This window comes from Lissotriton vulgaris, chromosome 1_1, assembly GCF_964263255.1.
Source record: "Lissotriton vulgaris chromosome 1_1, aLisVul1.2, whole genome shotgun sequence".
NCBI classification, from domain to species: Eukaryota; Metazoa; Chordata; class Amphibia; order Caudata; family Salamandridae; genus Lissotriton; species Lissotriton vulgaris.
Genome location: NC_141685.1, coordinates 2101272378 through 2101284477, shown reverse-complemented (window position 1 = coordinate 2101284477; position 12100 = coordinate 2101272378). Strand labels below are relative to the sequence as shown.

The 12100-nt window shown below is 44.9% G+C and overlaps 1 protein-coding gene across 1 annotated transcript in view; it reads left to right on the top strand.

The window, feature by feature from the left end:
• Positions 1-4538: 4538 nt before the first annotated feature.
• DYRK4 (dual specificity tyrosine phosphorylation regulated kinase 4) overlaps positions 4539-12100 on the top strand; it is a 798647-nt gene continuing 791085 nt past the window's right edge. Inside the window, exon 1 of the mRNA XM_086939068.1 lies at positions 4539-4647. Within this exon, the coding sequence (XP_086795194.1) occupies positions 4624-4647 (24 nt within the window). The 5' untranslated portion in view covers positions 4539-4623. The remainder of the gene's footprint in view (positions 4648-12100) is intronic.

Here is a 12100-nt window from a genome sequence, read left to right as displayed (position 1 = left end):
CCTCCTTTGCGGCGACGACTCCTGATCTCCCTGATGATCGTCCCTGCCTCCCCTCTTGTTCTAACTCTTTTAGCGAGCTAACTCCTGATCTTGCGTTAGCCTTATTACGCAACGTTAAGTCTGGTTCCCCCCTGGACCCAGTCCCGGCCAAAGTCATGGGCATTCTTGCCCCCATCCTAGTGAACCCGTTTCTTTCCATCTGGAATGCCTCTTTGTCGCGTGGCCAATTCCCCTCAGTTTGGAAACAGGCCAGGCTTGTCCCCATACTGAAAAAACCTGGTGCAGACCCTCTGCTTTTCAGCAACTATCGACCTATTTCGCTCCTGCCTAAACCTGCCAAGATTCTGGAGAAGGTGGTACAGAAACAAGTGGCACTGTACTTAGAGTCAAATCAGCTGCTACACGACTCTCAGTCCGGCTTTAGATCCGGCTATAGCACCGAGACTGCGCTGCTTGAAGTCTCTGAAATCATCAGGGAATCAGTGGATAGGGGCGAGGAGGCCATGCTGGTCCTCCTCGACCTATCCGCTGCTTTTGATACTGTCTCCCATAAAATACTTACCACCCGCCTACAGCAGCTAGGGGTCGGTGGGACAGTGCTGGCCTGGATTACTTCTTTCCTGTCTAGCCGTTCTCAAAGGGTCACGATGCACCCTTTTGAATCCGAGGACAAACCCCTCCTGTGCGGAGTGCCCCAGGGCTCTGCTTTGAGCCCTCTACTGTTTAATGCTTATGTGGCTCCTTTGGCCAAGGTAGTTGAGTCCTGGGGTGTCAGGGTGGTCTCCTACGCTGACGATACTCAGCTCATCTTTTCCTTTCGAGACCATTCTGACTCCCTCTTTTCCAATTTCAGAAACTGCCTTGGTAACATACGCACCTGGATGTCAGCCAATCACCTTGCCCTTAACACCGACAAAACCGAGGTTCTTTTTTTCAGTAAAAATCCCCCCCCCCTGCAATCCTTTGGTGGCCTACCATCCTGAATCCCCCACCCACTCCCGTGCAGGCAGCTCGTAACCTGGGCTTCATTTTTGACAACTCTTTGTCCGGAAGTGCCCAAGTCAACAAAGTGGTAGGGGCCTGTTTCTCCAAACTACGCATGATCAGGAAAATGTTCCCCTTCCTCCCTCAATCCTCACGCAAAACTGTGGTCCAGGCCCTTATCACCACCCATCTAGACTATGCTAATAGCCTATATGCAGGTGCCCCACACTACCTTATTGACCGCCTGCAAATAGTTCAAAACGCGGCAGCCCGGCTCATCGGTAACATTCCTGCCCGTACTTCAGTCAGAGCCTACCGAGAAGAACTTCATTGGCTTCCCATTTCACGACGCATCGATTTCAAAATTCTGATCCTGACATTTCGGGCTATTCATGGAACTGGCCCGCTTTATCTGAAAAAGCGTCTCAAAATTTCTGTTTCAGTTAGACATCTCAGATCCAATAACCTTCATCTTCTGATGGTTCCAAGATTCAGGCTTTCTCGGACTGGCGGCAGATCTTTCACCGTCACTGCCGCCAAGCTCTGGAACAGCCTCCCCCTTGACCTCAGGTTTTGCGAATCTGAGCCAGCCTTTCGCCGCAAACTCAAGACCTAGTTGTTCACTAAGCGGTAGGACTTGGCACTGTCAGCTCCTCGCTTTTTCCTAATCCCTTTGTGAGATATGATTCTGGTTACTCTTTATGGGGACAGTCATGTAATCTTAGCGCCGGGACACCTCCGTCGGAGGTAGCTGTGCGCTCTACAAGCTCCATAAATAAATAAATAAATAAAAAGACCGCAGTGCTGCACTTCACTGAAAATTGCTCAATAAATGATATGAGAAATACATGTTAAGGGCAGATCCGTTGTTGCCCCCAAAACACTGTTATTGTTCTATGCTCCAGACCACCACACTTCTTATTACAGTATCATTTATTCGTAGAACTGATAGAAGCTTAAAGTCTGATGGTACGAGACTCTGGGACCTTTTCTTGCTCTCCCTTGATCAGCTATGCTATCCGAATTTATAAAGGTTCTTATAACCATTTAAGATTCAAGATTAAAGAAGATTCAAATGGGATTTCTGATTTTTCTTTCATTGTATTTCTGTTTTCTCGGTGAAATATGCTTGATCGTCCATCAATTCACATGAGATTTCTGAGAAATAATCTGCTTCAAAATATAGCTTGCTTTTGTTGATCATCTTGCTCTCCATTTCCTAATATTTCCTAATCATTGAAATACGTTGTACGTTTCCTGATAAGTGTGTTAAGATTAATTGATTTGGGAGTACAAGTTAGCTCATTAAGATAATAACTTACCTCTGTCATGCGTGTGGGCCAGACCTTAGCCAGGTCCAAGGCTTGGCAAAGACAACTGAGCCTTCCTTCCTTTAGAAATGGGTAAATTGAGTTGCTTTAAAACCGAGTAACAATAACAGCTGTTCCTTGCAGCACTTAGAAAAGGTAGATATGTGGGATGAAGGGATAGATGCAAAACAAGGTGTTATTAAGATTTCAAGAAAGCAAAGAATGTGATCGGGCATAGCACTAACAGAGACCAGTTTAAAATACAAGTCAATCATAGCACATGTTTTTAGACATTTAGAAATATTGGCCTTTTACAAGAGGGGAGTCTGCTTGCAGTCTTAAAATTACCGCTTTTCTGTCCGAAGGTGACAAAACCATAATGTCATATTGAAATACAGGATCTGATAGGATGCCAAGAATTGCCACATTCCACTATATGCCATGGTGCAACATCTATCCATATGATCAATTATAAAGTAAGTAAATTAAAAGGCTATGTTCAGTGATGCTTTAGCTATACGTTACATAGACAGTTATTCCACCAGTTAAAACGACTTGAGTAGAACGTTTCCCTGAAGCTGGTATGAATTTACTTCTTTTAATCAAGAAAACTGGTGCAGTTTGCGCGGTACATTTCACACATGCTGCATGTTGTAAGTGGCAGTTAATCCTTCCACCTGCTTTTCTATTTATTTATAATTGTTTTTGATTCTTTCAGGCAGATGTTTTATTGCGTTATCCTCCATGGTTTAGTGTAACATTAAAGATCCTTGCTTCTGTCTTGGTTTGCATGGGTTTTGGCAATGCTACTTCTGGTCATCTTGTTGTTTGCCCAGTTAATTGTATTATTTTCTGAATTAGTGAATTTAGGTTCACTTCACATACCAACTCATTCATTTAATTATCCCACTTCAACCTGAAAATACTTGCTCCTTGAGGCAGGTCAGCGTTGTATGTTTTGTAATTAACTGTTATTATTCATTTGATATTCCTTCTCTTCTAGCCTCGCTCACCTTTGATTCTTGACTCTTGCTAAGTCTACGCCTTTACTTAGGCTGTAGGTAATAGGTTCTGCAAAAGATGTAACTTATTTTGAAAAAAGAGTTCTATGTATTTGCCATTATATATTATCATTTCTGTCTGGAGAATACCAAACTTGATTTACTTCTATGTCTGGAGAATACCAAACTTATGTTCTTTCTATGTCTGGAGAATACCAAACTTGAGTTCTTTCTATGAAAGACTTTTCTTGGCCTCTTAGACATTTGAGTCCAGCTTCACAAGACAAATTTCCTGATGTTCCATAGTACAGATCTGGAAAAAACATCAATTTTGCATATGAGCAGATTCCTAATGCGAGTCTGCATATGTCTAGAATGTGCTGCATAAGCACAAACTGTGTTACGCACATCATCCCTCGAGTACAAAGTGTGCCTGTAGGGAATGTGGACTAGAGACCACCCCTCGCTCAGAGACGCTCCCCGAAGGTGGACGGGGCCTAGCTCAGGGGAGCAGAACGACTGGGGACAGAAACCTTCCCTTCATTAATGAATTGCTCATCTCCTTTTTCACTATTGCAGATTACATTTGATTTCTATCATTTGCCCAAGATTTCACTCTTAGTGGCACCAAGACTTGCATTCGTAGAAGTACTTTTTTCTTTTTTCTTTTCTTTTCAATTTGCTATCAAACAAAAATACAGCATTTGGTAGTGACGGTACTTTTTTTTAATATGTATTCACTAGATCATACCGTTCTTAGTCTCAGGCTTACCTCATCCTAGCACTAAACGGATGTGGCTGTGGCAACTGGCGCTGCGAGTACCTTATCATTCCAGACAGCATACGCGCTCGGCTCGTCGTCCGTGTTATTAGGCTACAAGGTTGTGTTCAAGTTGGAACCGACAGGGACTGAAGGGGCGTCCATTCCGCCCAGAGCGACAGGCATCATTTGACTCGGCATTGTGGGTGGGGAGAGTGTACGGTTTCTTTGTAGGAACCCATTGTGACTGCACGGGACCAACAGAAATGTTACCGAGGTCTGCCCCTTATCGGGGCTGTGCGCTCCGGTGCGGTGACTGGAACACGCAATGAACAGCTCCGTGAACCCTTGTCTCCACTCTCAAGTAAACAGGTGACGTGTGTGAAAAGTCCCCCACTGCGTCTACAGCGGAGAAGACCTGACTTGTGGCGGCGGGGGCAGAGGTCACGCACTTCCTGTGCTCTGAATTTTAAGAGGCGGAACGGACGGCTGGGGTTAAGCGCCTTAAAATGAAATATGGACGGCAATAGTTCTTAAAAAACAAAAACACAGAAAGAACATCGGTGACATGCTGCCAGACATCGTTAACAAGGTACGAGAAAGTTAGACGCTGCATGTTGCTGTATTGAAATGCTTTTGTGGCATAGCATTAAATTGCATTAACTACACATGTATAAAGTTTGCCACCACCATTACGTTTTCACTCACTGCAACTCTGTAAATTACAATTTACCCAACTATATTCTACTCTTTCTGCCGACCCATAAAGGATGAAGGGCTGAGTCTCCCGCACACGAGACCCACGTGCTACTATGCTGACCTCAGCCGCGGTCTCTTATCTACCTACAGAACATCCTCAATTTGTAATTACAAGGTGCGTCACTTGATAATAGTATGATAGCAAGCAACATCTACAACTTTCGACCCATGCGCTTTCATTGAATACGTGAATATATACGGCAGGCGTAAAATGCCACTTCTATTGTTGAAGGACAGCCACTAATAGTAATCGCAATCTGTTTGATTATGCAAACTAAATATTTTTTTTAATTACAGAACGAGAATAGTTTTTTTTCATAACTCATCCGATTGATTTACAAAGCAAAAATACAAACGTGTCATTTGTTTACTTCTACGTTGACATTATTTCGTCATGCAATCTTGTTATGTAGTGTTTGGTAAAGTGCTGAATACACGCCGAATGGCATGTTTCCAAAGCCATTTTAATCTAAATAGTAATTGATTGCTTCTGTTAGTACACGTGGAACTTCTAACATTCACTCTAACAATCCTGCGTGTATTTTAGTGAATGACCTATCATATGACACCTGCAATTATGAACCCACTGTAAGAAAGATACTAATGTTCGCTGCCCCATCACCAAGGTTCCCACCTGTTGTGTCACCAAACAAAACATTCCCTCAGCTCTTTGTTCACTTAAGCGCCGCCTGGACCTAAACGTGGTGTGAAACCTAAACCCAGAACAATGACATGGGCAGTTTCCAGCACTGATTGCTCTTGTGTATTGTGATTGCCTTGTCACTCCAGGCTGTATTTTTTTAGTTCTAGTGATGTATATTGGCCGCCTCTAGAGGACTACATATGAGTTTTATTTTGTTTTCGAAGGATTTGAATTATTGCTCTAAAGTCCTTATAACATTGTCTGCCCAGCATAATCTTGGCTCTGCTCATGGTTTTGAGCTTAACTAGATTTATTTCTTGAATTGCTTACTTTTGTAGAGTGCAACCCACAACTCATGGGCGTCGGAGGGATGTACAACACCACACTACAAACATATACAACAGAGGACCATATTTACAAGATGATGCAGCGCGGCGCTGCAAGCCATAATGCTGTGATGAGGTGCGTCATTAGTAAAGTGCAGGGATGCGTCATGTTTACAACAATACTTTCCTCTGCACTGGCGCACAATAGTCTGCCTAGCCCCAATGCACACACCCTTGCACCATGGTGCAAGGTTTCATGCATTGCAAGGATGATTGTTTTTGGGCAGGAAGGGCCACCATCCTACACAAAAACAATAATTGCTGTCATTTTCCTTCTTATATGCATGCTGTGAATGCAGCACACATTGAAAGAGGAAAAAACAAGGAGAAATGAATGTATTGCTCCTTGTTGCATCACTTTTATGCTCCCCTGAGGAGGCGTTAGAATCTGACACATTCTTAGGTTTACATAACCCTGTAACTCTGAGATTGTGTCAGAATCCATGGGTGTTGCGTGGAAACACCCACAGCAACACCCATGGAATGTCCCTTACACGCAGAGCAATCCTTGAAAGGGGCCATATTTACAAGACATGAATAGCCGCACAGGATATCTTTGCATGGCCGTGTAAATATCGGCCAGCACACTGAGCAACCAGGGCATCAAAAAAAGTGACGCTCCGGTGGTGCAAGGGGCTTGCAAATATGCCCCAGAATGTCGATTTACATGATGCTGCAAGTTTACAAGAGTTCAGTACAGAGCAGAGCACAATGGATAGATATCCCGACTGCCTAATTTCAAATGCATTCCAATATAATGCACTTGGAATAGGGTGGACAGGATATGGTGATGAGGTATCTGTCCACCAAACTCTAAATCAGGCCCTTAGGGAGGCTTCTTAGCAGGGCGTTGCAATAGTCCATTCCATTGACGACCAGTGCTCGGACAACTCTCATCAGTGCTTGCACTGAAGTAATTTATTTATTTTTTATGGCATCATCTCTTGTTCCTGGGCTTCCTAAACAATATGTTACTGAAGATGGAGCGTATTTTCAAGCATGAACCCAAGTGATCTTATGTTTTTATTTTTCGCCTGCACAGTGCTTGTGTTGTGCTAGTGAAATCTCTTGCATTTAATGGATCTTGAAAGGGAGCTCTTATCAGTTCCCATGGCCGAATTACTGTGTTCAGTCATTTTTGTGTGGAACTTTTATTTTGTTAACGTCCCTTGACTGCACATATTTACAATACTTCTACTAAAGCTGTTAACACAATTTAAGCCCCATTCACTGTCAAAATAAGATCTTTCCCCACGTAAAAGACCGACAGCTTCTAACAGTATGCTTGCTTTGTATTACTTATTTGTGTAAAGCAGATGCTTTAGCTATAGAACATTTGTGGCATTTCCTATTCATACCTCAGTACTTTTTATGCACATGGTGGGCATTATCGTATTAATTTCTTTCAGCATAATCTTTTTGGTCAGTATGATCAAATTCAAAAAGTTGTAATAAACATTGAAAATTAAAAATAAAGTTAATATACAAGAGCTATGCTATATTTTACTACAAAACAATTAGCCACATTGCAGTTACCTTGCAGATAACAGGGTCATAATTTGAATGGTGGAGCAGGTGCAGTGGCACCAGGCCCAAAAGTTGTCAGAACTTCTCTAAACACCTAGGGGGTCATTAGGATGGCGGGCAGACAAAGTCCTCCCGCCTTCCTATCGGGAAATGGGACCGCCTGCCATAAGGGCGGGGGTCCCGCGGGGGACATTAGGATGCACCCGCCACAGTGGCGGGCGCATCCTGCATTCCTGTCATTGTGGTGGGCAGTGCACTCAGCACCGCCCACCACAATGCCAGAAAGACATGTTGTGCACTTCCATGTACAACATGGTAGGCACCGCGCGGTGCCTGCCATGTTGTGCATGGAACTGCAGGGGGGGGGGTGCACCTCCCACCCCCCAGGATCCCTGGGGGCCCTCTACGGGCCCCCAATGTAAAAAACCACCTGCCTGCATACAAATATGGATGGCGGCGTCTACCAGACACCACCACCATCTGAACTCCTTTTACGCCCTGTAGGCAATCGGGTGGATTGCCTACCGGCGGAAAACCGGCGGACGGTCCTCCCATCCACCGGGGTCCCCCCGCCATGGTAATGTGGCGGGGAGAAATAGAAGCGGGCGGAGGTTTTTGGCGGGCGGATCGCCATATGGGTGGTGGCGATCCGCCCGTTATCCTAATGGGCCCCCAAGTATTGCTATATCTCTCTAATGTACAGGCAGTCAAAATTGCAGTTATCTTGGAGTTGAAAGGGGCATGATTTAAATGGAGCACTGGCACTGGGGTCAAAAGTTGACATAACTCCAGTAAACACCAAATGTTGCTATATTTGATTACTATCAGGCAGTCACAAGTGCAGTAATCATGCAGGTGACAGGGTCATTATTTCAATAGTGAGCACATGCAGTGGCACCAGGACCAAAAGCTCCAGACACCCCAGTAAACACCTAATACTGCTATATGTTATTCTTAAACCAGCAACCACAAGTGCAGTGCACTACAGTCAACAGGGTCATGATTTGAATGGTAGAGCAGGTTCAGTAGCACCGGGCCCAACAGTTGTCAGAACTCCACCAAATACATACTATTGCTGTATTTGACTACTAAAAAGGCAGTCATAGTTGCAGTTACCTTGCAGTTAAAATTGACTTGAATTTCATGGTTAAGCAGGTGCAGCTGCACTGAGGCCGCAAGCTTTTGTGACCCATTAAATCCAAATTATTGCTACATTTTATGACTAAACAAGACCTTCACAAGCGCAGTTTCCTTGTAGACAACAGTCATGATTTGAATGGTGCAACAGGTTCAGTGGCACCGGGCCAACATTTTTCAGAACTCCTCTAAACACTAACTATTGCTATATTTACCTACACAATAAGCAGTCACAAGTGTAGTTACCTTGCTGGCACTAGGGTCATGATTTCAATGGTGCAGCAGGTGCAGTCACACCGATGCCCACAACTCTAGAAACCCTCTAAACACCATGGGGCTTATTTATGAGCCCCTTTCGCCGTCGGTGCGTCACATTGCGTGACGCACCAGCGGTGCAACCTACTCTGTAAAATTTACAAGCACACGTAAAGCCACCCTGCGTGGCTTTATGTGTGCTTTTAAATATCGATTGATTGATTGAATATCGCCCCATTTCACTCAAAACGTTGCGTGTTAGCGGCATGCCATGGGTTTTGCTGTGGGTGTTCCCACACAACATCCATGCCACTGATGCATTTCCAGATTTACGAGCAATCGTAAACCTGGAAATATGTCAGAATGCTACGACACCCCCAGTGGTGGTGTTGCAAGGCACAATGAGGAGAAATGTTTTAATTTCTCTTTGTTTTTCCTCTTTAAAGTCGTGCTGCATTCTACAGTATGCATTGGAAGAGGAAATCACCTCAAGTGAGTGTTTTTATGCAGGAAGGTGCCCGTTTCTGCACAAAAACAATCTCCTCATGACACAGGCATCTTTGCACCATGGTGCATTGGTGCCTGCGCTGGTGCATGGCAGCAGTTTGTGCGCCAGTGCCGCTGAAAGGCACAGAGATGCGACATGTTGCTGTAAATATGTTGCATCCCTGTGCTTCGAAACTAACACAGCATGGCTCACCAAATGAACTTGTGGCACCGCGTTGCATTAGTTTCTCATAAATAAGCCCCCAAATTTAGCAATATTTTACTACTAAACAGGCAGTCACAAGTGCAGTTACCTTACTGGCAATAGGGTCATGATTTAAATGGTGGAGCAGGTGCAGTGGCACTGTGGCTCAAAGTTTTCATAACTCCTCTAAACACCAAGGGGCAGATTTACAAGCCCCTTGCTCCACTTTTGCGTCACTTTTAACATGGGAAAAGTGAGGCAAAAGTGGCGCAAGGGGCTTGTAAATAAGCCCCCACATAATAATATATTTTACTACTAAACAGGCAGTCACAAATGCAGTTATCTTTCAGGTACTAGGGGCATGGTTTGAATGGTGCAGCAGGTGTACTGACACCAGGTCCAAAAGTTGCCAGACTTCCTCTAAACACATAATGTTGCTATCACATCAATTAATTCTATAATTCCCATCTTTCATTTAATTTTTCAAAATGTTGCTGTTACTTATCCGCACGATACCACTAGTAACAGCACAATATATTTCCTATTTGTACATAAACTAGTTAAAGCACTTTAACAGACTTTCTTTAATTTGTATTGTGCAACTACTCAAAAAGCTAACACTTATACAAAAACAGCGTATTATTAATCACATAGGCAAAACCTAATGCATTTACCAGTGCTTGTTAAGGACTGTGGGTGTGTGGAAAAATTGCAACCCATCTTCCTATCGATGCCCAGGCTGCTGGCGCAAACCGCCTTAGTTCCCATGTTGAGTAATTACCAAAATAAAGAGACGGGCGCTGGAAGCAGGAATCAAGAACAGAGTTTATTACTCATGAGGAGAGCCAGTCATTTCGGACACGAAACACAGTGTCTTTCGGGAGGTGCTCTAACAAGTGAGCTGAGACTCTGGCTTTTTATACTCTACAGAACACATGATAACACAATTAGGACGGTGTGACGCAAAAGGAAAGACATCCCCATAATCCTCGTGGTGATCCTACCCATATACATTCACAATGGGGGCCCTTGACCTGCTGATAAGAGGGGAGGTCAATCACACAACTGAGTGTTTTGCAGGATGTGTACGCCTGATCATAGCCCAAGGGGTGGGGGTGGCTAAGACCAATAGAGGATCCTTTGAAGAGGAGTGACTTCATACAATAAGGGCAGTAAATGGTATCTCCTGGCTCAGGCGATGGCCTCGGACATATGTGGTCAGCCGGACTCGGGGGAAGAGGGTCATCAAAGGAGTGGTATTAATGCCGCGTGGACAATTGAGTGCGGAGGGAAGGCTTGTCAACAGAGGGGCATTCATGGAAGGGAAGGAGGTGCTGGTCAGGCGCGGCCGTGACCCTCAAGGACAGGGCTCTGCGTAAGAAGAGGGTTTATGACTTGTTTACGTGAGGAGAAGGGAGGGGTAGCCAGGGTGGACACAAGGACAGAGTCACACAGAGAGCGAGAGAGATCTTATGACCCGTACATGAGAGCGGGGGCAGTCAGGTGCAGCTGGGGGAGGGCTATGTCTGCTAAGGCAAAGGATGCCTCTCCAAGATGGAATAGGGGGTTTTGTGCGAGTCAAGGGGGAGAGTTGCCTTTCACAGCGGGGTCGTGCAGAGGGAGAGGGCTTCATGGTTCATGCATGTGAGGGAGAGAGAGATTTTGAATACACGCGGAAGGGGAGCCAGTGATTCTAATCTTAGGCGGGCAAAAGGCCAGGGTGCCTGAAATGGCTGTCATGTATACACGGGTACAGGCCTTTGCCGGCAGTAGGATGTAGTTAAATGCTTTACGGTATTTAGGATATGCGCAGGAAGAGGAGTGGGAAAAGGGAAATGAACGTTGCTTATGTACATCAATATGTCTATTTTTCTACAGTCGCCCCTTTTTACATAGCAAAAGTTCATTTTCGTGATCGATGATGGTACATATAAACAGGGACGGTCGCAGAATTAGCATTGTCAATATTAGCATATGGTATATAATCATGGACAGTTGATGTGTTTGGCAGAATACAGCACATAGGAGATTGCATTTGTCGAGTTCCTATCATTTCAAAGCACTACATAGCATAAAATGTCTCTGACTAAAAATGTAACCAATGAACAGTTTTGACCAGGTTGATGAGAGCGGAATTCAGCTTAAATACAATATTTCTTCGTCCCAGTGTCTTTTTGTCAGTGAGCCATCACTGGTAGGCTCTAGTCCAAGTACTTTCGTTGGCGCTGTTGAGCACCGGCGGTGGAGCTATGGGTCCAGCTCTGTTCTATCCTTTCGCGTTGCAGGGTGCGGTCAGTCTTCTGCTGTTAGACCACAGTCCTGTTCCCTAAACAATCCGGTTGGCGGCGCCTTATGCTCGGCGCCCACAGTTCTATGGCAGCACCCTATTCCCAGTGGAATGCAGTTCGTTCCTTTGGCAAAAAGTCACATGGAGAAGAGGGTGTGTGTGGTTCAAATAGTCGATAGGGGAGAGGGTGGAGCTGGGTCAGAGTTCCTGGGACACGCAAAAGGGACCAAGGGAGCAAAGGATAACAAGCAGGCAGGCCCGTCAATCGGGCCCAAAGAAGGGGGACGGAGACTCCAGGCACGCGTGGGTTCAGCAGACGGAGGGCTTCAAGGTGGCCCACCGTTTTTCATTTTCCACGTT